Source organism: Epinephelus lanceolatus, chromosome 19, assembly GCF_041903045.1.
Source record: "Epinephelus lanceolatus isolate andai-2023 chromosome 19, ASM4190304v1, whole genome shotgun sequence".
Lineage (NCBI taxonomy): Eukaryota > Metazoa > Chordata > Actinopteri > Perciformes > Serranidae > Epinephelus > Epinephelus lanceolatus.
Window position 1 is genome coordinate 11553983 of NC_135752.1, and position 27413 is coordinate 11581395.

The 27413-nt window shown below is 39.7% G+C and overlaps 1 protein-coding gene across 13 annotated transcripts in view; it reads right to left on the bottom strand.

The window, feature by feature from the left end:
* Positions 1-7569: 7569 nt before the first annotated feature.
* The window catches only part of dab2ipb (DAB2 interacting protein b), a 248691-nt gene continuing 228847 nt past the window's right edge, over positions 7570-27413 (bottom strand). For 11 of the 13 annotated variants that reach the window (XM_033647462.2, XM_033647470.2, XM_033647461.2 and 8 more), the window contains 8 exons: positions 25981-26217; positions 25664-25865; positions 24789-24976; positions 20295-21180; positions 17372-17509; positions 11088-11290; positions 10915-11002; positions 7570-8383 (listed from right to left, as the gene is read on the bottom strand). In XM_033647462.2, the coding sequence (XP_033503353.2) occupies positions 8216-8383; positions 10915-11002; positions 11088-11290; positions 17372-17509; positions 20295-21180; positions 24789-24976; positions 25664-25865; positions 25981-26217 (2110 nt within the window). In that variant the 3' untranslated portion in view covers positions 7570-8215. The remainder of the gene's footprint in view (positions 8384-10914; positions 11003-11087; positions 11291-17371; positions 17510-20294; positions 21181-24788; positions 24977-25663; positions 25866-25980; positions 26218-27413) is intronic. The other 2 variants (XM_033647467.2, XM_078162231.1) reach the window with 1 other exon arrangement.

The window sequence follows — 27413 nt, forward strand, 5'->3', positions numbered from 1 at the left end:
TCATCAGATAAAGAGTCTCTGAGTTGTTTGGGGCCAAGAACAATAACTTCAGTTTTGTCTGAATTTAACATCAGGAAATTGGTGCTCATCCAATTTTTTATGTCTTTAAGGCAGTTATGGAGTTTAGTTAATTGATTACTTTCTTCTGGCTTCATCGATAAATACAACTGTGTATCATCCGCATAACAATGGAAATTTATAGAGTGATTTCTAATGATGTTACCTAAAGGAAGCATATATAGAGTAAATAGGATTGGTCCGAGCACAGAACCTTGCGGAACTCCAAAACAAACTTTGGTACGTAAGGATGATATATACTATACTATGACATTTTTTTGGCATACTATGACATTTTTATGGCATACTGTACTATGACATTTTTTTGGCATACTATACAATGACATTTTTATGGCATACCATACTATGACCTTTTTTGCATACTATACTATGACATTTCTTTGGTATACTATCCTATACTGTGACATTTTTTTGGTATACTATTCTATGACATTTTTTGGCATACTATACTATGACATTTTTATGGCATACTATTCTATGACAGTTTTTGGCATACTATACCATGGCATTTTTATGGCATACTATTCTATGACATTTTTTGGCATACTATACTATGACATTTTTTTGGCATACTGTACTATGACATTTCTATAGCATACTGTACTATGACATTTTTATGGCATACTATACTATGACATTTTTATGGCATACTGTACTATGACATTTCTATAGCATACTATACTATGACATTTTTATGGCATACTATACTATGACATTTTTATGGCATACTGTACTATGACATTTCTATAGCATACTATACTATGACATTTTTATGGCATACTATACTATGACATTTTTATGGCATACTATACTTTGACATTTTTATGGCATACTATACTATGATATTTTTATGGCATACTGTACTATGACATTTCTATAGCATACTATACAATGACATTTTTATGGCATACTGTACTATGACATTTCTATAGCATACTATACTATGACATTTTTATGGCATACTATACTATGACATTTTTATGGTACACTATACTATGACATTTTTATGGCACGTTTTTGGAATACTTTACTAGGACATTTTTATGGCAGACTTTTCAAAGACATTTTCATTGTATTTTGCATTTTAATTTTTATGGCTCATAATTTTCATCATCATGTCATCATTTCGTCATTATGTAACCATCATGTCGTAATCAACATGTCATCATCATGTCATTAACAGGTCGTCAGGATGTCACCATCAGGTGATTATCATGTCATCATCATGTCATCAAAATGTTATCATCATGTCATCATGTCATAATCAGCATATCATAATGAGCATGTCATCATCATGTCAGTATCATAATGTCATCATCATGTAATCATTAACATGTCATTATGTCATCACCATGTCATCATCATGTCATAATAAGCATGTCATCATCATATCATCAACAGATTATAGTAATACATTTTGTTGATGGCATACTATCCTATGATATCAAAATATGACTTTGTGTATTACATTTTTATGGCATACTCAGCATGTCATCATCATGTCATTATGTCATTATTATCATACCATCATGTCATTATCAATATGTCATCAATATGTCATCATCATGCCGTCATTGTGTCATCATTAACAGGTTGTCATCATGTCACCATTAGATGATCATCATGTCATCATGATGTCAGTAAAATGTCATCATCATGTCAAAAACAGCACATCATCAACATGATGTCAGTATCATAATGTCATCATCATGTCATCATTAACATATTGTCATCTTGTTATCATCATGTCATCATCATGTCAGTATCATCATGTAATCATCAACATGTCATCATTATGTCATCATTAACATGTCATCATCATGTCACCATCATGTCATCATCAAAATGTGACCAGTATGTCCCTATCTTGTCATCATCATCATCATCATCATCATCATCATCATCATGTTATCAACATGTCATCATCTCATCATCATTATGTCCAAAGCATACTATTCTATGTATTTGTTTGACATTTTTATGGCATACTCTTCTATGACATTTTTATGACATACGATACTGTGACATATTCTTGTGATATTTTCATGGTATATATCACCATCTATAAAAATGTCAGAACAGATGTCATAGTATAGTATGCCATATATATACATACAGATGTTAAATGTCAGAACAGATGTTCTATATATATATATATATAACATCTGTTCTGACATTTTATAGCATGTAATACCATTATATTTTTTTGACATTGTTATGTCAGACATTATGACATTATTTATGAAATTTTAAGGCATACTATACAATGGCATTTTTCTGACCTACTACACTATGACATTTTTAAGGCATACTACATTAAGAAAAAAAAAAAAGATTCTGGAATATTATTCTATGACATGTTTAGGGCATACTACACTAGTGTTTTTTTCAGTGACATTTTATTGCACTCTATACTTTGACTTTTTATGAAGTTCTATGAAATAAATATCATCATATCACCATTTCACTGTATCATTCCATGGCATACTTTCCTATGACATTTTCACTTCATTTCATGACATACTATACTATGAATTTTTGTGACATCTTCATGGCATACTATTATATCAATTTTCGCTCAACTTTTTCTGACTTTTTGACATTTAATATTAATTTTTATACATTTATGAAAAACTCAGATGACCTTTCCAATGACATGTTTTGTGACTTACTACACAAGGATTTTTTTTCTATGACATTCTATGGCATACTATATCATGCTTTTTTTTTCTGACATTATATATGGCATACTTTGTAATGCATGCAATATATGACATTTCTAATGACATCCTGTACTATATTATTATTTATTTTAGTAGTAAACTATTGTTACATTTTTATGACCTAGGCCTATTACCCTAGGTTTTTCCAGTGTAAATATAATTCTGGGTCATGTGGCCAAGTATCTGCTCTTTGCTTCGGTGAGAGTTGGACTACAGCCAGATACCCACTGCAGGGCCTTGTGATAGGTCAAATCATTTCTACAAAATGTTTAGTTATGTCTAAAAAAGATATCCAGATCTCATAACACTTATGTCTTTGACCTTTCCATTTGGAGATGTTATGGAGTGGAATTAAAGTATGTCCTCCTGGGCTGTTGCACTGCACTTGGAAGGAAATCATGTTGCCCATCAACAAGTGGCTTAATTTGTGGCTTTGTTTACTAGCCTTTGATACTTCTGAGTCATGGGTGGGAGCATTGGAGAGACGCTTGTTTCATTAGCCTGATGTCCTAAATGCATGTCTTTGCGAGCCCCAGGGAGCCTGTTCGACTTGGCCAAAGAAATAAGTGTGCCTCACAGGGAGCAATTAACAACACAGGAGCTTGCCTTTAAAATACACATGATGAGGATCTGCTGTTAATGAGGTCCACTGTCTCCATATGATCATACTATATTAGTGGAAAAAAAACTTTTATACTGTATTTCTCCTGGCTATGAGCTATAGTTAGGAATAAAATGTGTGAGCATTTTTATATAATAATCACCTCAATTTACAGCTACAGCTATTTGAGAGAGACATTTTGCTACAAAATTTCCCCCCCATTTCAGGCTTTCTCCTACCCACTGTGGGGAATAACAATCAGGCAGTATGTAGGTCAGGCTCACTGAGGAGTAGGCACTGCTCAAACCAGTCTGTCACATCCCTCCATCATACCCTCTACTCTGCCTTTGGACCTCGACTCTGAGCATATGGTCTCTCTAGCTGCTTGTCATCTATCTAGGCCTGCTTGAGTATTTAATGAACATGTGATTCATCTTGAACGCTCTCACATTAAGCCTCATTTACATTTCATAATAACAAAGCACCACAGAGAACAATACAAGTGAGGCTACGGCACACAGACAGACAGACAGAAGGCGACAAGATTTTAAAATAGCTAAATAAAACTTTAATAGGTCTAGTTGCAAATGTACATAAATTGCACAGCCACATTTTGTCAACACAAATTCCTCTGTACATTATTGTTTTGTCACTGTCGTCAAAGGAAGCAGAATCCAGCAAATACTTTATACTTTCAACATACTTACAAAAGTATTTTCTACAAGATAATAGAAAACATACAACATCTTTAACTTTATTTATAGCTTTATATTTTTGATTGATCTTTTGTCGGACTGGCTGAACTGTGTGAAGAGTGAGCTCATGGTTTTCTGACTGAGAAAATTAGAAGTGAGGTGTGAACATGGATGGGACAAATGAACTGATAGCTGAAAAGTCAAATTAGAAACCAACATTTGTGTGCGTCTTCTGCTTTACTTGTTGTACATGTACTGATACATACAGCCTTATATCAGTTAACTTGTATTGTTGCACACTACAGTGTAAAGCAAGACTATGCAGCTTTGGCTGAACAACCACTACTGCTGAATGCTAAACTACTGTTGTGATAATCCTATTTTTGATAAATGCTTTAACATAATTCACAAAACAATAGTTTAGCATTTAGCTAAAAAGCTATGAGGGTCATAAAGCCAAGTCAACTAGTAAAATGCCTTGTAGGCTACTTTACCATAACGTAAAATGTATCGCTAATGTGCTAACATTAGCAAACCTTAGCCACCAAAAGCTACTTGTTATAACAGGCCAGGTGAGGCTAACATTAGCATTACAATGTCCACCTGTTTAGCTAAACCTTTTACCATTCATCTAAACAGTAGTTTAGCAGCCAACACTTGTATGTGGGGCCCATGTGGGTAGTAAATGGGCTGAAAAATAGGCCCTAAATGGGTTTGTCCACGGGTTCCATATTGGGCCCATGACAATCGCCCACATGGGTGGGTTTACACAAGTAGATGGGTACCTGGCTACCTGGACATGAGGTGGGTATGGACCCAAAGTAGGCATCGTATCTAGGGGCCACTTTAATAACCCACTCGTGGGTAATTTGCACGGAGCCATTATCACATACAGTAGGACCCATTTTTCAGCCCATTTACTACCCACATGAACACCATATACAAATGTTGACTAACAGCACCACAAGAGGAGATATGTCATAAAGTAAGAAAACTTATTTCATAACTGGCCTTGGGCAAAATTTACTTAAAATTTGCTAACGTTATTGCCTGAGTTCAGACCTTGGAATCCACCCACTCCACCGACTTGAATGAAGACAGAACTGGACTACGAACAAATTGACAATTCTGTCAAAAAAATGTATCAGGCAACTAACGTTAGCTAACCGTTGCTGCCAAAAGCTACTCATCATAACAAACCAGGCAAGGCTGCAACGTTAGCATCATGAGTGTAAATGCTAAATAGTAGTTTAACATTTAGCTACAATGCTAAGCTATTATAGCCTTGTAGTATAAGTAGTAGTGCCTTTTACAGCAAAATTAACCTAAAATTTGTTCACGTTTGCCACAAAAAGCTACTGGTTAAAAGAAAAGACCAAGTAGCGTTAAGGCTGTAAGTTAGCAGTAAAACTTCTGAGTGTACTGAATTGAGCAATAGTGTTTAATTATTGCAACTATTCATTTGTATGAATATATTATTTCTTTTGTCAAAAGTAGCATAGTCTTGCTTTAATCTCTGCAACCAACAATAATAACAATGAATATGAATGAATTCCTGGTATAATATGAGAAAAAGTCCTATCCGATCAGATTTTTTTTTTTTGCAACCAGAGGATTTTTCAGTCTGAGGCTATTCCTTTTTATTCAAAAATGAAAACTGCAAAACAGTTCTGTTGTCTGATGTAAACAGTTTGAATGAGCTATACCAAAAGTCCCTTTCTTCGGTTTTGAACTTTGCCACGTTTTTCAAACACCTGAAACAGGTGCTGTGCTAAAAAAGAAAAGCTAAATGAACACCAACCACTGAACATAAAAGTGCATAGAGCTAGACTGATGAGAAATACATGATTGTGTGGCGTCCTCCACGACTTCCCCAAGAGTCCAACTCCTACTTAATCAGTTTTTTTGGCTAGTGATATTACACTCTAAATACAAAAACAATAGCTTTAACAGGGAGAACACTGAAAGGTTAATTTAATTGTATAGTTCTACCCAATGAGGACAGATGACCGACTGAGCTATTTTGTATTTACAATATCCATAATGATACAGCAGAGTTTGAGCACAAGATACATTTACAAAAAGCTCTGTTAACATTAGGTAAAAATAGTGTGAGCATTTTATTTACACGTTCCCAGGCTGTCCCGCCTCTCGATGCACTCGGTTATCATATATTCACTGCATATGTCTGCAGCAAAGCATTCATCATCGTCATCATCACCTTCCGATTGGCAACAAAAGAAAACAAATGGTGATACAGACGCTGCCATTGGCTCTAGAGCAAGGATGAAGCATGCAGAGCCTCACACTTGATGTATACAGTCTGTTACAGGTAAGAAAAAAGAAAAGGAAAAAAAGAATACAAAAATATACAAAATACAGATGCGGAGATGGTATGAAGCCATGAGAGCGATGTGAGGAGAGATTAGAAGGACCGAACCCCATGTTAAGACCAACTGTGAGTTAGCATCTTCACATTCAGCAAAAGGAGGGATGAAGGAAGGAGGGTGGAGGCGAGTACGGAAAAGAGACAGAGAGGAAAGATGATGCCACTAGGATTAATAGAGTCACAGTTTGGATGCAGCATACTTCAATACCACTGACAAACAAAGCAGTAAGAGAGAAAATGTAACTACGGAGGCCGTTATTACAACGGCTCACCAGTCCAGTGTATAGTATGAGTGAGTGTGCCTAAACACGTCTCTCAATAGCTCTTGTGCTACTAGAGTAAGAAGACCACACATGTGACTCAAATGAAAAAAAATCTGTGTGTAATAGATCTGTGTCTTTAAGAGCAATGATAAGCACCAGAAGAAGAAGCCCATCACTTGACTGTGCAAGTTGTGCAAGCTACGCCGGAGCCGTTAGAACTATTGTACAGACATTTCTCTAAAATGTAAAGGGTTAAGCATCTTGGGGATATTTGAAGGGGGTGACTGAGGCGATGGTGCTGATCACTGCTCGGTGTGGTCGTCTCCTCCAGGGCTCTAAAGCAAGCTACACACTACAGTCTTTCATCGTAAGAGAAGAAAAATAAAACTAGATCTCACTCCTAAATAAAGGGCTGCTTTTATATTTGAGATTATCAAATATAGATATGTGTGTATACTCTATAGAAGAAAAGAAATGCATACATCTATATTAAATTTCATCAATATAGTATCACATAGAATTAATTTACTTTAGTGTTCATAATACATTTATGTGTGTACAATTTAATTTTTGTATTCTTTACAAATCCACAGTATAAGTTGTGCCTTTTTTTTGCAGAAATAGGGGAGCTGTGGGATAAAGTGGAGGTGTGTTCCTTACTTAAGGCGCTTCATGTACCAATAGCTTCTCACAAAGTGCACTACATAGGGATGGAGGGGGGAAGCGGGACTCATCGGGATGCTCAGGAACACACCCAAGGAGTGAAAAGGGGACGTAAAGATAAATCTGGACTAAAAATATCTATTTTTTTGAGCTCCTATTTGGTTCTTCAGAAACAATGACTTTAAAATAAAGCACTAGAAAGTAATTCTCTCAAGACAACTAACGTGATAATCCTCAATGCGTGTTATTGTTTTGAAGTGGGTCCACTTGGTCATCAAGAGGGAGAAGAATAAAGAGAGAGAGAGAGAGAGAGAGAGAGAGAGAGAGAGAGAGAGAGAGAGAGAGGAGGGTCGCTAGGGTGACCGTGTCTGGCGGTCGTCACTGTGTGTGGTTATATAGTGGTTTGTCCCAGGCAAAGGCAGGGTCTTGAGTTGTCCCAGCGACTGCATACGTCCACTGGCAAAGTGTCTGACTGATGGACAGCTTTGAGTTTCATATGTACAAGCTTTGCCCCGCCTCCTCTGGCCGTCACCCTATGAAAGTAACGAAGGCCGTCTGGTGATCCTGTCCTCTTGGTGATGTGTCTGTCACGCTGAAGTCCTGCCTCTACTGGTTGGCCTCCTCAGAGTGATGACCTCACTCCTGCACTGGTGTCCAAAAAAAGTTGAAATGTCCTCTGAAAGTACTGTGTCCGCTTTCAAAAACGCACGCACACGCTCGCAGTCTTTCAAACAGGCATGCATCCGTGCATGCATGTAGACGTCCGCTCTTTGAATAACTGTACACACGTGCAGGCACTCTGTCTAGCAATTGCTGCTGTTCCTGAACTCTCCGTTCTCAGTTATCTGCAGTTTGGTGGGGTTGGTGGGGGAGATGCCGTTGCGGGTCTGCATGCTGTAGCGCTCCTTCAGCTGGGTCAGAGCGCTCATCAGACGGGCGTTGGCTGCATCCAACGATGCTATGCGCTTCTCCTGCACACACACATGAATACAGTTAGAGAAACATACTGTAGGATTTATATTATCAGACAAGCCATAATGATCTGTTCATATATACAAAACCTTCCTGCACAAACTTGTTGTAACTTGCTTGTTTAACCTGAACTCCTCACCTGTTCATAAGAACTTGTACATGTAAAACTTAATCATTAGCTTTATTAACGCCCCCAAATTTCCATATAAGGCTACATGTTCGGCGCCATTTGTGGAGTTTCATTAACAACTACAAATGTCGACTCATGGTTGTATGCCTCTGCTAACCAATAAAGTTACACTTTACATCCACGTCTGTTAGAGTTGTACCGATACCGACACCAGTATTGGAAAAACCTACGATACTGCCTAAAATGCGGATTTGGGTATCGGCGAGTACAGCCTATGACCAATCCGATACCACGTAATGCCTCACGTCATTACGCATACACACGCTACAGGCAAACGAAACAGAAATGGAGCAGAGTTTAAAAAGCATTCTACTGTAGCCTTTAAAATGTCTTTTTTACCAAATTGTGTGGCTGCACTTTAACCTGTGTCTTGATCTGTGTCAACACTGGATAATAATTAAAAAAAAAGTTTTATGGCATTCATTCTACTATTATGGATTTATTTCTTAATATTTTACATAGAGTTTTAGGAGTTGAGACATACAACAATTCGTATCCCATCCATTTTTATTTTACGCGCTGGTATCTGATCGGTACTCAGTATCGGCAGATACCTAAGGTTCAGGGATCGGAATCAGTATCAGGAAGGAAAAAGTGGTATCGGTACATCTCAGTGTACAGTGCTTAACATATGGATGTTGCTTTTAAGAGGCGACAAATTCTAAAACATGGTTGCTTCAACCCCGCAGCACAGAACATCTCTACAATCAGCCGTTTCAAGGTGGGCACCCAAGATTAGTGTCACCAATTTGGCATTGAATAATGGCCGAAGACGTGTTTCTGCAGAACGTTATGATGTCACAGTGAAGTTGCCCTTTGACCTTTTGGGTAATGTCAACACTTTATCATTATATCGTATATGTGTGAACTTTTGTTGTAATTAGTGTATGAATTCTTGAGTTATGGAAAAAAACATGTTTTGTGAGGTCACAGTTACCTTTGACCACCAAAATCTAATCAGTTCCTTCTTGAGTCCAAGTGGACGTTTGTGCCAAATTTGAGGAAATTCACTTAAGGTGTTCTGGCTGCTGCCAGCACGAAAGCATAAAATTCTTATTAAAGAGCAGAGGTGGGATCAGGTCACTGTTTTGCAAGCCACACAGATGTGCTTTTAGACTGTGAGAATTTTTGGCAGAATTTTAATTGTTGTTCAAGTTTTCACGCCAAAATACTAATGAGAAAATCTAGGGGAAAAAAAAAATTAGCAAGCCATGATGCACATCACACTGATATGGTGAACAGACTATTGCTCTTGCAGTTCTTTTTGTTATTTATTTTCATTTCAGTTGATTTCTTGTTACACATTCAAACTCCAAATGAATTCAAATGAAGGCCTTATAATGCTTAAGTCAAACAAGTGTTTTACAGGAGCCACTGTGCATGATTTGTATGACACATCTTCATTTTTCTTACAGAGTTGTCCCTATGAGTGGCTCTTCCATGAGGCTCGCTGTGTTAATTATATAATGCAGGCAGTGCTGAGCCACAGAGACAAACTTCCCTCCCTGTCTTTATAATGACATTTTTTATTTTCATTCTCTCTGCCTGTTTACTGACGGAGACAACTTATTGCCTTACTGTGGGGTGTTTGTTTGTAGATGCAAAGTCTCATTACTTTAGGCATGAAGGAGATTAATCACCTATGCATGTCTGTGTCTGGGTTTGTGCAAATGTCATGTTGCAGCACCATTGTCCCCCCCCCTTTGTTTCTGTTGCAAAATCACTTTGACATTAATCTCCAAAGATGCACATTTGCACTTAATTGTGTCTCCGTGTTTGCATGCATAAAATGTACACTTTTTCTGGCGTGTATAACAAATGGTGTCCACAGATGACTGTAACAAACACAGCAGCAGTGTTTAATCCTTTCTTGCGACAGTTATGCCCACTCAGTCACTCTCTGCTTAGTTTATAATTATATTCCCAACAATCAGCATTCAGAATTCCTTGCAGGCAGGCGCTCTAAAGCAACACTTTTTTCTGACAGATTTTAAACACAGTTTTATAAGAATAAGAACCACATGGATTATAGAAGAGCTACATGTTGACAGAAAACTAGATAAGGAATTTGTAAATGTATGTTTTATAAGACAGAGAGTGGGAGGGAGCTGAGAAATTCTGCTCAGCCATTCAAGCTTGTCAGTGCCAGAGTTGAGACGCCTATGAATTAAACATCTCTTTGTATTTCAGTGACCCTTTGTTTTCTCAAGCAGAGGACGCAAGTGACAGCACATACAAATTTGAAACGCACAGACAGAGAGAATCTAAAGAACCATATGTACTGTCCATAAGGGGCGCAGGATATTTTCTGTCATTGGACATGTGAAATAGCCAGCTGACCTGTGCGTCGATGATCTTCTGTTTGGAGTCCACCACTGCCTGCATGTCTGAGTGATCTTTCTTTAGCTCCTCTTCCACCGACATTAACCTGGAAACAAGACAAATGTTACTAAAATCTAAGAAAAGAACCCAAAGCTTCATTTGACACATCAGCTTCTTCTTCTTCTACCTACCTGCTGATGATACCCTTCATCTGGAGGTCCTTGTCATCCTGCTGTCTGCGCAGGCGCTCCTCCGACTCCTCCAGCCTGGCCTGGTACTCCATCAACACCTTCTGGGCTTGTTCGTCCTGACCCTTCAGACGGGCCTCGTACTCTTCCAGCTTCTGCACCGACGCCCGCAGCTTCTCCTGCAGCACTGCAATCTCCTGCTGGTACTGAACAAAGAAGCGGAGAGATGAGGAGACTCTCATCATCGCAGTTGTCATTATCATCATCGTCATTATCATCATCATCATCATCATCATCAACCCTATCAGCAGGGTCCCCGTCTTTATTACCATAGCTGTCAAGAGCAAAAAAGAAATCTCTCAATCAGGCCTGAGATTATGTCCTGTTGTTCCTGAGACTGAGTATAATTTCTGTCTGGAATACAGAAGGGAATCACACGGTTCATTTACAAGCCATTTTCATTATTGCACTTTGATACTAGACCTGAATAGCTGCCACAAGTAAAATCTTTTATTCTGTCCAATCAAAAACTCCTATTCACACAGAGAAGCTATAATCAATACCAGCAAAGCTTTCATGTCAAAAAAAAAACAAAACAAAAAACTGTGTCAAATTCAGCTGTTTCCCAAGTCAGACCTGGTCTGATTTGGCTCTGAAACCACTGACCTGTTGAGAGGTTAAACTGGCAAAAAACTGAGGAAAGGAAAAGACAGGAAGTTTAGGATGAGTAAAGAAAGGAGAGGGTGAGGAGGGAGGGATGTGCAACCAGTAAAGTAGGAGTCTGGTCTGTGAAATAAGCTCTGAAAATCTCTCCCTGACCTCTTGCTGGACCTTAGAGAGGCTTTTGAAGAAGTTTTCTCCGGGCGAGAGGGAGAAACTAATGGAGGAATCGAATGTCTTCTGGATCGAAAAACACATTTCTTATAACAGTGAGGGATGCTGTGATCAGTCAGCGTGTCACTGGGAGTCTAGTGAGAGTAAAACTACAGACCAGGAAACAAGAATAAAAGCCTACAGTCGTGCTTTCTGTGAGGCTGTATTAAAGCACAGTGGTGCTTTGAGCTAAATGCTAACATTGTCATGCTTACAATCACATTGTTAAAGGGTTAATTCAGTATTTTTCAACCTGGATCCTTCTTCCCATGTTTTTGTGTCTCGGTGACTAATAGGAGCAACAATTTTTTTTGTATTGACCGAGACCATGGAACAGGCTGCAATTGACCACTAATTTTTAAGTGTCTGACAACTTATGAAAAAGGATCCCTACAGAGATAGACCTTTTTTTAAAAGAGTAAGATCCTTTTTGTTTCACCAGAAATAGCCCTAAAATTGCCATCGCAAAACCCACCAGACTCCATTTAAAAAAAAACAGTAATTTTATCATTGAAAAACATGCCTCATTCAGCGTTCACAAAATCAAAATAGAACTCCCAAAAAACGCCTCGGCTCATCTCTCTGCTTTTCCAACTATCACAAACTCTGATTTGACTTAAATAAACCCCTAATTCACCCAGTTAGTTCTGAAAATATGCTGGCTGTATACGCGCTAAAATTACTGTTTATTTAAATGCAGTCTGGTGGGTTTGGCGATGGCTAATTTGGGTCTGTTTCTGGTTAAACAAAAGGATCCTCCTCTTCAACAAAAAAAGTCTATCTCTGTTGTGATATTTTCCATAACGTTCTTAGACACTTAGTAATAATCAAAACCAGTCAGTGGCAAAAACAAACACTTTTAGTGGATGTACACTGACCGTGCAAACATGCCCCGAGTGGCTACACTACAGCCTGTTTCACCGCTGCCAGCTGCAATCTTCCTGCTCAACACTGAACCAGTTTCAAAGATGGGTGTTCCCTTTAGTTACTTAGACACAAACTGGGTTGCAGATTGAAAAATACTGAACTTAACCTTTAACATGCTGACGTTTACCAGGTTTTATACTTATCACGTTCATGCCAGTTTTAGGTTAGCATGCTAACATTTGCTAATTAGCACTAAATACAAACTGCAGCTGTGGCTGATGGGAATGTCGGTAGTTTTGCAGGAATTTGGTCATAAAACAAAGTAAAGAATACAGTTAGATTTTGACCTGGTGATAAGTTTAGCAACCACCAAATTTCACCAATTCATCTTCAAAGGGTCATAAATGTCTGTGCTGACTGATTGATCACTATCCCTAGAACCACGCTGCTAGCAGAACTAAAAGGCATCATCAGATCATTATACTTTGGTATAAACAATTTGCCCGACTTAATTAAATCCTCATCTTTTCAATCGTTTTAAAGAAAAAGCTATCTTGTAAAGCTTCATCCTAAATGATGTTTCTGGCTGATAATATCAATCTGACTGTCAAAATCTTGTTTATTATGGCTGTAAATATAAGAATCAACCCTTCAATCAACAGCAATAATATACTTTTTTTTTTAAATCAAATAATTACAACCTATACTAAAAACACCCCAAAATATCCATTTTATCTGAGTATTATACCTGAACATGATCCAGATCATTATTCAGCAGTAACTGATGAGAACACTGTGAAAGACAAACTATCAGAGCACCCTGAATGATCAGATTCAATTACGAAGAGCGAGGATGCTGCTGGGGTCATTTTTCTTTCCTTATTTTCCCACGTCACTCTCCTGCCCACCACTGGGACATTTTTCCCATCATCCCGCTCTTCCCAGGAGGAATGGTGACCTCAAATAGATTTATCTTATCGGCTCCTCTACCCTTTTCTCCACTCCTCTCTCTCTGTCTCTAATATCCCTCTGCTCCTGTCACTAGATCCCCTGAGAATGAATGACATCCAGTGTGTTTCTAACTGCCTTTGTCCTGTTCTCTTTCAAACACACAGCACATCTGCTCTGCACCCCGGATGTCTTTTCCTACACTGGTAGGCAAGCGGCAGCCGGTGGGACAAATCTGTCTCTTCAAATTTCAAAGTTAACACTAAAACTTTCACTTTAAAAAAATAACAACAAAAAACACGTTTTATGGTAAATAATGTAAATACACGGCTAACTTAAAATAAAGCAACCAACTGCAAACCATGGAAACAGTCCAGCTCCTCACCAGGCTATCTTAGTGCATGGTGCTGAAATGAATCCTCAAACTAACAGTTTTAAATGTATACTCTTAAATCATATTCTTAAATGAAGTTAAAGAGACAATCAAACATGGTTTAATCTTATTGCTGACTGCTGCCCTTCTCTCATGATACCTGCATCATCTCTACCTGAAACATCAGATCAATTCAGCATAAATCAACCTGCTGAGGAAGCCTCATCCATTGTTTGAAAACAAACAAACAAAACAGAATTCATCAGGGTATTATAATCTTGTATAACTCTTACTGTATTATCGACTGTATATATAACAGACTGTTTATCATCTCAGTGTTTTTTCTCTGTTACTGCTCTTTGATTTTTGCGCATTTGAATTTCAACTAACTAAAACAGCAAATGTAATTAACACATCTGAATACTGATGGAACAGAACGGGAGAAAAGAGAGTTGGAAAACATAGGTGGTTTAAACAGATGCATCTCTGCACCTGCTGTCCTGATGTGACACCTGATGATGATTAAGGTAGATTATATTTCCAACCACACCAACGTTGTACTCTTTGTCTTTTACAGGACACAATTAATGCAAAATGAAACTCAGCTAGAAGGACTGTTAAAAGAGAAAGACAAAAAAATGTATGAAAACCCAATCTATAAAATAACAAAGTAAAATTAAAAGTTAAATTAATAAAAAATTATTATTATCATCAGTGGCAGCTGATTAAAGCATACTGACTTTAATACATGTAATAGTTGCACATTTAATCCCCCAAACATTCCGAATTTAACAAGCAGTTCAACCAAAAAGTGTTCCCTTTGGCCAGAAACAACCTAAAGTGACTCTAGAAATGGATCAATATCTGAAAAGTATTTATAGCTGATGGGATTTGGAGTCGGAGAGAATACGCTTATGAATTAAAATTCAAGAAGGATACAAATATTGCCAATGATGGAGCAATCTGTTTGATTATGACGCCCACAATTAAATATTAAGGAAGTGTTTATCTGTCATTAAACTAGGGGGAATGACATAATATGCTGATATGCTATTTTCTGTAAAACAGCTTAAGTATTTAACTCAGTATTTTTTGTGTGCTTTTTGGTAATGATATTAGCACTGTATGTTCATTGTTTTATTTTGCTTTTTCTAAATAAATCATGCATATGTACATTACTGTTTGTGTTTTCTGCTGGATTTTCTTTTCTTTAATTTCCTCATGCAACAGAAAATTTTATTTTACCTTGCAATAAAGTATAAAAAAAATGAACCTCACATCCTTGCTAAAGCCAGTTACTGTTCATCCTTGACTTCAAACAGAACCCGACATCAAGATCAAAAAATGCACGGTACAAAAATTCAGCCCCCCTGTGTTCATATTTGCTTTGCATTTAAAAACCTGCTCTTGTATATTCAGTGGTATTCAACTGCAAAATTAAATGTCAAATGGCATTTCTTTTTGAATTCAAAACATGCAAATACCATCTTATTATTGCACTTACTTGTGTTCATCTAAATCGGCTAATTCTATTTGTCACGTCATTATATAAGGTACAATTGCAGAGAAATGTAATCCAACCACTTCAATCTGTGCATTTAAAAGATGAGCTTCACTGGAATTTCTATTTTGATGTCTGCTCCTCCTAACAAGACATGCATGCCCTAATTAGTTACATTTCACTGAATATATACAGTCTATGTAAATGCATGTGAAAGCTTAAAATGGCTACTGTAGGGCCTGTATTGTTAAGAGTGTATGGGCCATTAGCTGCAGCCTGTGTCTAAGCTGCTGTGGAAGATGTACTGTTTTCCAATCCTTCTCTTGTTGCTGCTCTGCTATTTTAAGGTGTCTGCGGCTTCTTTGTTAAGACTGAAGTTATTGCCTTCTTTGGTTGCTCTCCCTGCCTGGGCTGCTGGCTTCCATAAAGTATGAGCTATGTTAGGATGACAGGTTTGTATTCATTATGGATGGAAAAAAAAGGAGGGGGGGGGGGAGCAATGTGGCAGCCAATCAAAGCATGGAAGCGAAGCTGAGGGTGAATGGTTGTAAAGGTTGCTGAGAAGAGAAACAGGAACGTAGGCAGAGGAAGCAGCAAAAAGCCTCTTTCTGTCTCCATCTCTCACATAGATGCAAGCGCACACAAGCTCCAACATGTCTGTGTGGATGTACCGCATGTGCATACACACACACGCAAACACACACCTGCTTTGGGCTTTTAGGTTCATTCCAAAGATGTTAAGACAGACGGGGGAAAGTTAGGAGGGTGTGTGGAGATATTCCAGGTGGAGGGACATTTCTTTAATGAAGTAAGGAGGTTAAAACTAAACAACACTGCTGAAGTCTCAAAGGAAGCGTGTTGTTAGCCAAGTCGTCTACATGCAATTATTAGTCGATTAATTGATCAACAGCTGCAATTATTTCCAGTATAGATTAATCATTTTACTTTCTCAGCCAAACATGCCAACCATTCCAGCTTGGAATTTGATGCTTTTCATGTCATGTATGACTTAGACACGATATCTTTGGGCTTTGGGCTGTTGGTGGAATAAAACAAAACCTCTGAATACATCTCCATTGGCTGTGGGAAGTATTTCTCACTATTTCCAGACACTCTATAAACCAACAATGATCAAGACATTAATCTGCAGCTTAATCAGTAATGAAAACAGTCCTGATATTCGCCCTGACACCTGCTGACAGCCATGGTGATATTCTTGCCTGCTCTATTCAGCCTCACACTAACTACTTTCTGCCATAATTGCTATTGCTATGACTTTCCTGCAGTTCATAGCCACAACCGGGCTCACTGCTAGCTGTGAAAATGGCAAGAAAACATCCCCGAAAAACATCCTGAACACAGCTGAAAAGCCAATTTCGGGAAAATGGGGGATTGAGGTATTACGGGGTCACATGCAGAGCCAGACTGACGCACAAAAAATCATATTTACCTCACTTTTAAGTGCCCATATTATGACTTTAACTGACAATTTAGGTATGTCTAAGGGACCTCAGGCTTAGCGGAAAGGCACAGTGGGAATAAATCCAGCAAACATTAAGTGTGTAGAGGGGGTGGGTGGATTTAAGGAGGGAGGTATATGCGGGAACTAATGAGGGGTAAAGAAAGGAAGGACAGTTAAGTGGGGGTATCAGGGCTGAAGGTTGAGGTGGATTGTGAAAGGAGGGGGTTGGTAAAGGTCAAAGGTCGGATGAGGACGCAGGTTACCTTCTCCACCTGAGTCAGATCCTCTCTGTTTCTCAGTGACTCTGGCTCCATCCCCTCATGGTCTAAATACTGCACATTCATATTCAATAGCCAGGCTGCTGTGCGGTCCAGCGCACTGGGGTTCACTGGGGAGGGGGCCTAGTGAACACAACACACACACACACACACACACACACACACACACACACACACACACACACACATGAGCCGAGTGCAAGTGACGGGGGGGGGGGGGGGGGGGGGGGGGGCAGGTAGCAATAACAGCACAGAAACAACAGAAATAAGCTTGAAATGCACCAAATCATCTGGACTGAAAGCAGCAGGTGGAATGGATACACACCCCTGTCTTCAAGCTCACGCATACACCAGAGCACACACCTCGTAGCACTGATTTAAACATGTGTGAATGATGTGTACACCTACCGTGTCACACTAGCAGCGAGGAGGGTAAACACTGTAAGATCGAATGAGTGATATTTAAATCAGCCTGTAGGCAGATACTGGCATTTAAGGTATATGCGTGTGAGTGCTTCCATCTGCCAGTAATCTGATGGACAGATGAGTAGAGAAAAATGGCTGTGGGCTGTTACAGTACATGAGAGGAAACGTAGGATGTTTTTACAGCCCAACACATTCATTAGCACTGATGGGTTTTGAAAAGGCTGAAATACTGTCGTGAATATCTGCAAATGGACGAATAAAAGAAAAGGAATTAATTTCTGAGTAAGCCTACAGATAAAATTGATCATAACTTAACTACATTGTTGGCTTCGTACACTCTTAAGTGACTGATGTCAATTCATTGCCAACCAGAGAGAATTAAGATTAAAAACCTAAACTATTCTGGAAAGGAAAAGTCATCTTAAAGCCACTATGCAGAATTTAAATATTCAGACTTTTGCATCCCCCAGTGGAAGTATCAAAAATGTATAATGTTTACCATGTTCACTGTCTTAGTTTAGCACATAGCATGCTAATGTTTAGCAGTAAACACAAAGTACACTTAAAGCTGATGAGAATGTCATCAAGAATTGTTGGTCATAAACCAAAGTATTTGACAAATTTAAATTCTGAGCAGATGATGATGTCATACCACCAAAGTTATCAGTTCATCCCGAGGGGAACACAAATGTCTGCACAAGATATGACTGCAATCCATCCATCAGCTGTTGAGACATTTCAATCAAAACCTAAAATGTCAACCTCATGGTGGCACAGGAGCAACGGTCAGGGGATCACCAAAGTCAATAGGATTCATCATCTGGGAACCATGAATGTCTGTCCAAAATGCGAACCAATCCGTGTGGTAAATGTCGAGACATTTCATTGGACAAGTGAAAACTTTGACCTGCTGGTTGCCCCAGAGGAAAGGTCACTGGTCACTCATTTATTCTGGATCAAACTGATGGAGCGTCCAACATTACCCTTCACAAGAATCATTTAAAAAGATACCATAATTGCATAAAAAGTCTACTCATAGTGACTTTAAGTTCCAGAACTTTAAGTAATAGTTTGATTTTTTTAAAAGTGGGGCTGTAGGTCAGTCAGCACACCACCAGTTTGGAGAAGCAGAAGGAATACTGACACGGAAGCTAAACATGTACTGCTGTGAATGGGACTCATTGAAAAAAAAAACTACAGCAGTTTAGAACTGTGCGCTATGTTAACAATATTTTCACCGCTTTACCTTTCAGTCAGACAGCCCACTCAGACAGGGAAGCTGTTCATGGCTTCAGTTCTCCATCTGTGCTCTCGTCAAAGGCACCATTTTACCTCACTTGACATAGGAGCTGCTGGTCTACCGTTGCTTTGTTCGGTTGTATTATTGTGTGACTTTGGTGAATGCGAACCAACCTTTTTAAACCCCAAATTACACAATAACACAAACAACATGGAGTCTGGCTTTGTCTGGCAGCAGGGTAAAGCAGTGAAACTAATCAAAATATAATATATTTTTAGGTGGGTAAAACATATTTTGTTGCTGATCCTTCCACAGCAGTACATTGCTTGGTTTCCGTGTCGGACTCCAGCCTGCTTCTCCAAACTTGGGGCATGCTGACTGACATCTACTGTCCGTAATATACTGACAGATAGGCACCCCATACAACCCCACTCCAAAAACTCTGAACTATCCCTTCTCTGAAAGAAAATGTGTGCTGAGCTCCCCGAACATGCAATCAAATTAGGGTTTAGTGCCATCAGTAACTCAGTCAAACTGAAAGCAATCCCATAGACCATTCCATAGAGAGTAGAGCAAGGCATTATGGTTAAGATGCAGATGCCCTTCCCATCAGCCAGTCACCAAGGGCAACCATTGACCAGTGTTTTTAATCACAGCCTATAGACTTGACCTGCCAATACAGAACATAGATTTACTGGCAAAGGCATTGGAGAAAGTGCAGATTTGAAATGGAAGCCTCCCACTGTGACCACACACACTGACACACATACTGTATCAATACACTAACCCAGCAAAATACTGCATCTGTTTATATCCACCAGGTCTGTTTTCTGTTGCCTTGCAAGCATGTGAGAGTACATACTGTATATCGCTAGTTAATAAGATGCTAATTGTGCCTCCACCACCCTCATTCTCAGCCCATTAAACTTGACCAGTAAAACAGTGGTGAAGTGATGAGCTGCCAGTATGCAAATTACTGTTATTACACGCACAATGACTATAGTTCATTAGGGCACAATGTGCAGAGTGTCTGTGCTGAGTCCACCCACACAGCCTTCTTCAACATGCTATGAGACAAATGGGCATTTTTTAATTGGAACTTTTTCCATCACTGTAATTTCAGTTGATTTCATAGACTAAGACGACTACCGTTGGCCATCTTGAATAACGACTTAATGAATATCATCCTCAGTTATGTTGCTGCAAGTTAAAGATGTGTACGCTGCGGTTTGAAGCTCATACCTGTTTGTGCTGAGCTCGTTGTTTGGTCTCCGGACTGTCACCTTTGGAGGAAGAGGACTGCTGTCGTAACCGGGCGCCGCTACCAGGCCAGTCAGGTGAAGACGTCATCATGTTGCCAGAGGAGGGACGGGGGTAGGGTCCACTGTTGAGCAGATTCGGGGGTGTTCGGCCCCGAGTAATGCTCTGAGGTGGAGGTTGGTCTATCCTCCGCTGTGGGCCAGCACTATTCTGTCTGGGGACGGTGGGCTGATGCTGTGTTTCTGTGAGGGACAGCTGTCGGCGGTTGAAGTCTCCTGAACGCCTGGAGTACTCATCCCCGCTGCTCCCTCCACCTCCGCCTCCTCCTCCACCATGGTTCAAGAAGGCGTGCTTCCCTCCTGCTGGCCCGTCCTCGTTGTTGCTATGGGAACTGACAGAACTGTGGCACTCAGAGCCCGAGTCGGTCATTCCACGAGGGGACACAGGCAGGCAGGCCGCCATTTGGTAGACTGGGTTCTGGAAAGACAAGGGGGCTAATAGCTGGGCGGGTCGGCCTGGGGTGCTTTCTGTGCTCATGGTGGTGGGGGGCTGGCCTGGCCTCCGTAGAGTGGGACCTCCAGGGATGCTGCCCTGTGAGACTCTGGCTGACCAGCCTCCCCCAGAGGTTTGGCCTTCACCCATGGCATCTGTGGAGCTTGGACCAGGTCCACCCTCCAGACTGCGGGGGTCCTGGAGGTCCACCATGGACAGACTCTTGCTGCCATTGGCCATGCCGAGGTCAGGTTCATTGGTCTCAGAGTAGCTTGAACTGCGTGCTGGGGAGGGCTGGATCCCTGAGCTCCTTGTCACAAAGAATAGGTCCTTATTTTCTGGGGTAGGGGAGGGTAACCTGGTGAAGTCAACTAATCTGAAAGAGACAGAGCGAAAAATAAAGTAAATCTGCCATGCATTTCAAAACCTCAGCCAATTAAGATCAGTCACAAGTGATAACTTTGAGCTGTGCACTCACAACAGAGGTAAAATATCACTCTGTAGTTTTAGCTACATGTAAATGTAATTGCATATTCAAATCTTCCTTTTTTAATTCAACATTTATTTAACCAAGGCAACCTCACTGAGATTTTAAACCAGGAGTGGGCTGACCAATATAGGCAGCAGTAGCAATGTGTAGCAACATATGACACAAAAAATGTCACAAAATCAGAATTTGACAAATAAATAAAGTAAATACAACTGAAATAAGAGACTTATTATAGCTCTTGTCTCTCTCTTAGAAATAACTTGAAGTGGAACCTAAGAGGAACAATGAGCAAGCCTACATAACTTTTGATAAACAATAGCCACCGCTAAATGCTAAATGACTGTTGAGCTAAAGTAGAGTAGTTTAGCATTTAGCTAAAATGCTAAGTTACTGTAACAATAACAGCAGCACAGGTGGAAAAAAGTGACAGCAACATTTACCTAAAATCTGCTAATATTAGCCACCATGGTCATAGCTGACCTACTAAGGCAGTAGCAGCAAAACCTCATGCCAGCAATTTAGTGTCAGTGGGACAAATCTGAACCCCGATAGGGGGCCCGCTGACCCATCAACTAGGGCTGCACAATTAATCAAACTCTAATCAAAAATGCAATATGGCCAAGTGAAATATCAAAGCTGCAGGGGCTGCAATTTTTGATGAAGGTAAAATGTGTCAGAACATATCATCATTAATGAAGGATTGTGGCGTTATAGAGATGCTCTGGCCTACAAATCATATTCCAATCATAAGGGAACATACCCCTTTTTTTACAGACCCCATCAAACATTACATCATCATCATCTTTATGTTTTTTGTTTCTGTGAAAATTATACAAAAATGACCAATTCCCACTAAAATCGCAACTTTTATCACAACCGCAATATCTATCAAAATAAACGCAGTATGATTGTTTTTGCATATTGTGCAGACCTGCCCTTAACCATTTTCTAATTCACAGTGAAAATAAATCAATGAACATTGGGATTTTTTTTCCTTGTACTTTTAATATACATAAGGTGCCAGAGTACATAAAAGAGCTTCGGAATAGAGCTATGTCATTTCAAGTGGCCCTGGGGCAAAGCAATTTGGGTATACCTGCCTTAGACTGTTAAGCTAAATGCTAAAATGCTAAGCTAATGTAACGGTAATAGAAGCACAATTGATAAGTACAAGAAATAAAGAGAATTGAATCAGTAATTATGCCTTTAACAGCAAAATTTGCCCAAACATTGCTAACATTAGCCACCATGGTCATAACAAATCTTGTAAGGCTGTAGCAGCAAAACCTTTAACTGTTTACTAGTTTACAGTAGCCCAAGTGTAACAGAGTCATAAGGCCAGTTTTTAAGGATGTGTGGCCTCTACACTAATTTCCTTTGTCCCTTGTCCCCTCACCTTCCCTTTCTTCCTTCCCCTCAGCCGGCAGATGGAGGCTTCATTGCCAGAAGACGATTATCTTGACAGACGTGATTTATCTTCCAATAATCTCTATCATTCACATCACGCTCATCTCCTCCCTCTTTCTGTGTCCTTGTCCCTCTGTTCCATTACCCTTCCCTCCTAACTTCTTTCTCATCTTCATTCTGCTCAATTTCTTCCCTCTCTCAATCTTGGCACTGTTTCCTTTTCTTTCTTCTACTTTTCATGTCACTGGTTGGTGGATGAGAAGCAATTAGGTGAGCATCGTGAGCTCATTCCAATGCTGTTTCTGCCTCACAGGTTGCTGATGAGGATGCACTACACACATAGACACACGTACATCAATATATGAGCAAACAGTAACTGTGATAAAGTAAAGAGGGAAGGCTTGGACATCAGGTCATATAGGGACATCACTTAATTAGTTCTATTGATCCTGGGCTCCTGATTATCGTAATGATACCAGCTGTCTGACTCTCTTCCTGTTGTCTCATCTTCCTGTTCTGTACAGTATGATCTCATCTGCCTGCCTGTGTTCTGGTGTTGTGTTTACTGGTCTTTGTGTCTGGCTATTACTCATATATCTCTCCCCCTCTGTTGGTCCTTGTGCCTTCGTGTTAATCTTTCTAAGTGTCACCTTGCCATTGTTCTGCCAGGGAGTAAGAGGACGGCAGATAAGCGAGATAAGGTGCTGTCAGAGTGTGTATTCATCCACTGGAGAGTAAATGAGGTTTCATCTGGCTGATGTAAACAAGCAGGGGTGACACTCACACTGTGTCATGGCCTCAGCTGACAAACATTAACACTCAGCAGAATTGGTAGTTTGAGAACACAATCTATTGTGGAGGTAAAAGCGCCCTCCATGTTTTCAATAGGCTCTGGGATTTATTGGTAACTGACCTTCTACAAACGGAGCTGTTCCAGAGGTTGCAAGTTTATATCATTTGGAGAATAGGCGTCCAATTTTACTTGTTTGTTCAGTGATATAAGACATGTTTAAGGACTTTTTTCAGGTTAATAAGGACTGATTTTATATATGGAGTCATTTGTATTTATTGCACTTTGAAGACTTAAAGGTGCTCTATACAATATTTACAACATTAATATAGCAGTTAACAACTATTTGTTACAGAAAGATAAGGTGGAGTAATGGTGTCCTGACTAGAGAATGAAGTCATGCTCTTTCTGTGCATGTTGTAATTCAAGCTTCTCTGTTCTTTGTTGTGGTAGCCGGTCCGGCTGTGCGTGCATGTAACTCAATAGCCCCTTTCACACAGAGATCGTGCTACAGGGCAGCTATGAAGTACCTTTTTATGCTTTCTTTCCTTTGCATTTTTACAAAAGGCAGCAACATGCCGCTCCCATGTGTGATTTTAAACAGCATGCCGATATCGTAGAAGATAATATAACAATGGCATAACATGGCAATTACATCATTTCTGTCCTCTGTTACATGGCAACTGTTCTCATCGTCTGCTCGGAGGGTAAGCACCTCCCGTCCTCATTGTCCTCCCAATTTGTGGAAATTTTCGACTGCTGTTCTTCTTCTTTAAGTTAGCTGCTGACTGCTATCATCTACTTTTTCAGTCTCCCACATTGGGTCACATGCATAACATAGAGATCCATTAAATGAGGCTTTTTAAATATGCAAATGAGGAGCACAACCAGAGTTTAAATGTATTAATCATCCTATATTTAGGGTTTGCACTATTGAAACTATGGCTGGATATCCCCTTCCAGCAGCTGCAGCACCAGTATCCATTAACTTCCTGTCCACTGACAGTTGCCCTTTTCTGTGCTGCTCACTTTAACACTTCCACATGCAAATGAGTTAATGTAAGTTGATTAATAGAAAATAATGAGCTCAATTTTTGACACCCCATGAAAATTTGTATCTGAAGTTATATTGTCCTTAATGTTAATTAATGGGCCCACCATATTTTGCACACTGCGTTTAATTATTCTGTGATCCTACCTTCATAATCAAAAAATAACAAAACAGTGTGAACTGTATAAATGAATAAACGTGTGTGTGTGTGTGTGTGTTTTAGATGAGATCTCAAACACTCCTTACCCTGAAAGGTCATTGTCTATGACCATCTTCTGCAGGCCGGAGGAGATGCTGCAGCTTGCCTCAGCGGGAGGCGAGCCCATCTGCTCAGAGGACTGTCCGGGTGTCATCTGGACGCAGGATGGGTTGGACAGAGCTGTGTTCACCTCCCGCAGGATCCTGGGCAGAGGACCCAGCTTGGAGGCTGCACTCTGTGAAGAAAGAGACACAATTAAGTTTTAAGCCAAATTAAATATGACTCTGGACCACTTCAGTCGGGACATTAATTGGATTTAATTTCCGTGCTGTTTTGTTCAATTTAATATTTGCATATTTTTGAGACCTAGTTATTTTCCCTATGCCATGCAATCAACTCTCTTATTCAGACAACATACTTAATAATAAATTAGGCCGGCCAGTCTGATGGACTCAACCAGCCTCACTGTGATTTCTAAATTATTGAAATACAGGGTTTCAGCGAGCTGGATGCTCTACTCTCCCCCAAAAAAGAAAAGAAAAAAAAAACAAACCCACATCAATCTGCCCTTTATCTAATTATTACCAGCTTCCCATCTGCTACCACAGCTAATGTAAACGTCCTTGTAAACCCATTAATATCCCTCACCCAGCCTCTGAGACTTCACAGTGCTCTCCCCTTGTGCACTGTTTATGTAATGCAATAATGAATTATTGATTGATGTACGATAAACATCCTAATGTAGTCTGAGCATGATTCAAATCCTGAAGCTTGTGATAATGAACTGAAGACCTTTGGACCCTCTGTAAAGCTGAATCCTATCCTTTATGAAACCAAACGAATATCTATGTATGCATATCTCTACATGATTTTAATATAAACTAATGCATTCTATTATATTATGGTTTGCCATCTTAGGTACCTGGTCCATCTGGGACACCACTTCAGAGAGGAGGGAGTGCAGGGTGGACAGTTCCCTGCCGAGGTCAATGTACCCCTCAAAGCCTGCCGTGTTGGAGATTGTCTCTGGGTTTGAGATTTCGAGCAGGAAGCGCTGCATATTGGTCCACTCGTGCTCCAGGAACTGGTTCATGAAGGACATGTACTCTTCCTTGTTGCCAAATCTGACGGCAAACAGGGACAGGAAGGGGAAACAGGGACAAAGAGTAATGCAGAAATGTTATTTTAGAAAACTACCTCGACTGCGAAAAACACACAACTGAAAACAAACACACTCACTTGGTGAAGTTTGCCAGGTTTTGGGTGACTTTAGCGATAAGCGTGAGTGTACGTGCTGTGCGGTCATCTGGATACTCCTGCATCAAATTGAAAAGTGAGGGGGACATGATGGCTGGACAGAGAAACCGCAGGAACAAGGACGCGCTGATCAAACGCTCACTGATGTCCGGTCGACCCCGATTGCTGCATTCCTGTCGCCATGACGCAAAGACCTCTTTCAGTTCTCTCGGAAAGACACTGTGGAGAATAAGAGAGAGAACAGAAGGTCTTTTAGAAGAGCGGACCAAAACATTATCTTCACCTCGCACTGCATGAATGGAATTAAAAGTGTGTGAGTGAGAAGACACATAACTGTTTAAAATATTCATGAGCATTAAGTTTACAATGGTTGTACTATATTTATCTACTCTTTTTTATATATTCCCAAACCCTAATTTTGAGACAGATGGTTTAGTCTCTCTGGAGTTCTGGGATTGTGTGAAAAATTTTTCACTTTCACTGCTACTCCCAAACTTAAGAATAAAATCAATTTATCAAATTTGGCACAACTCAAACGTACAATATATAATTTTCTGCCTCTAGGGTCTCTCAATCAAAACAATAACATAAAACAGAGCACTGCCTTTATTACAGTCAGCTCTCCCACTTTCCTTCAGTATTCATTGTTCATGAGGTTTTTACCGGCAGCCGAATTATTCACAGAGGTCTCATCCTCTCCAAAACAAATAGACCTGGTGATTTAAATCAATAAAAACACTGAATAAAGCAGTTTCACATTAAAAATCAGTCTTATCCAAAGGCTGTTTGGCTCATCACAGAGGGGCTGGTAGCACAGCTCTTGCGAATGTGTACTCACCTTTTTTCTCTAATAATTTAAGAACCAGATGTTCAGGAGGTTTTTATTGAGAGACGAATTATCTGCAGGTGTCCCCCTTTCCAAAGCAAAGGGACTCAGTGATTTAAACCAGCAAAAACAACACCGCAGGGGCTAAAGCCAAGCTACCGCTTGTTTCTCTGATAACTTAAGATCCAGACGTCCAATGATTAAAATCCTTCATCCGGTTAAAACATATAGTTAAAAAGACCCAAGATCTAAAGAGTTCATGATAGAAATGTTAAAACTAGATATAAGTCAATTTATAACAGCTTCTGGCAGACGACCACCACCCTGATGCATGCGTGAAGGGGCTTATGACACCACTGACAGGCAACGAATACCAAATGACACAGACCGTGATCTCGATTAAAATTACATATTTCTCTGCGTTTGAACTGAACATTGTTAGAAGAAAAGTTATGCACAGAACATGTTTTGAGAGTGATTGTAAAAAAAAAAAACTGGTCATGATGAATAACAACATGTTAGCTGAGGCGATCAGCATGGTTTTATCATATTATTTGCATCTAATTTGAACATTTGACACACAGCTTTT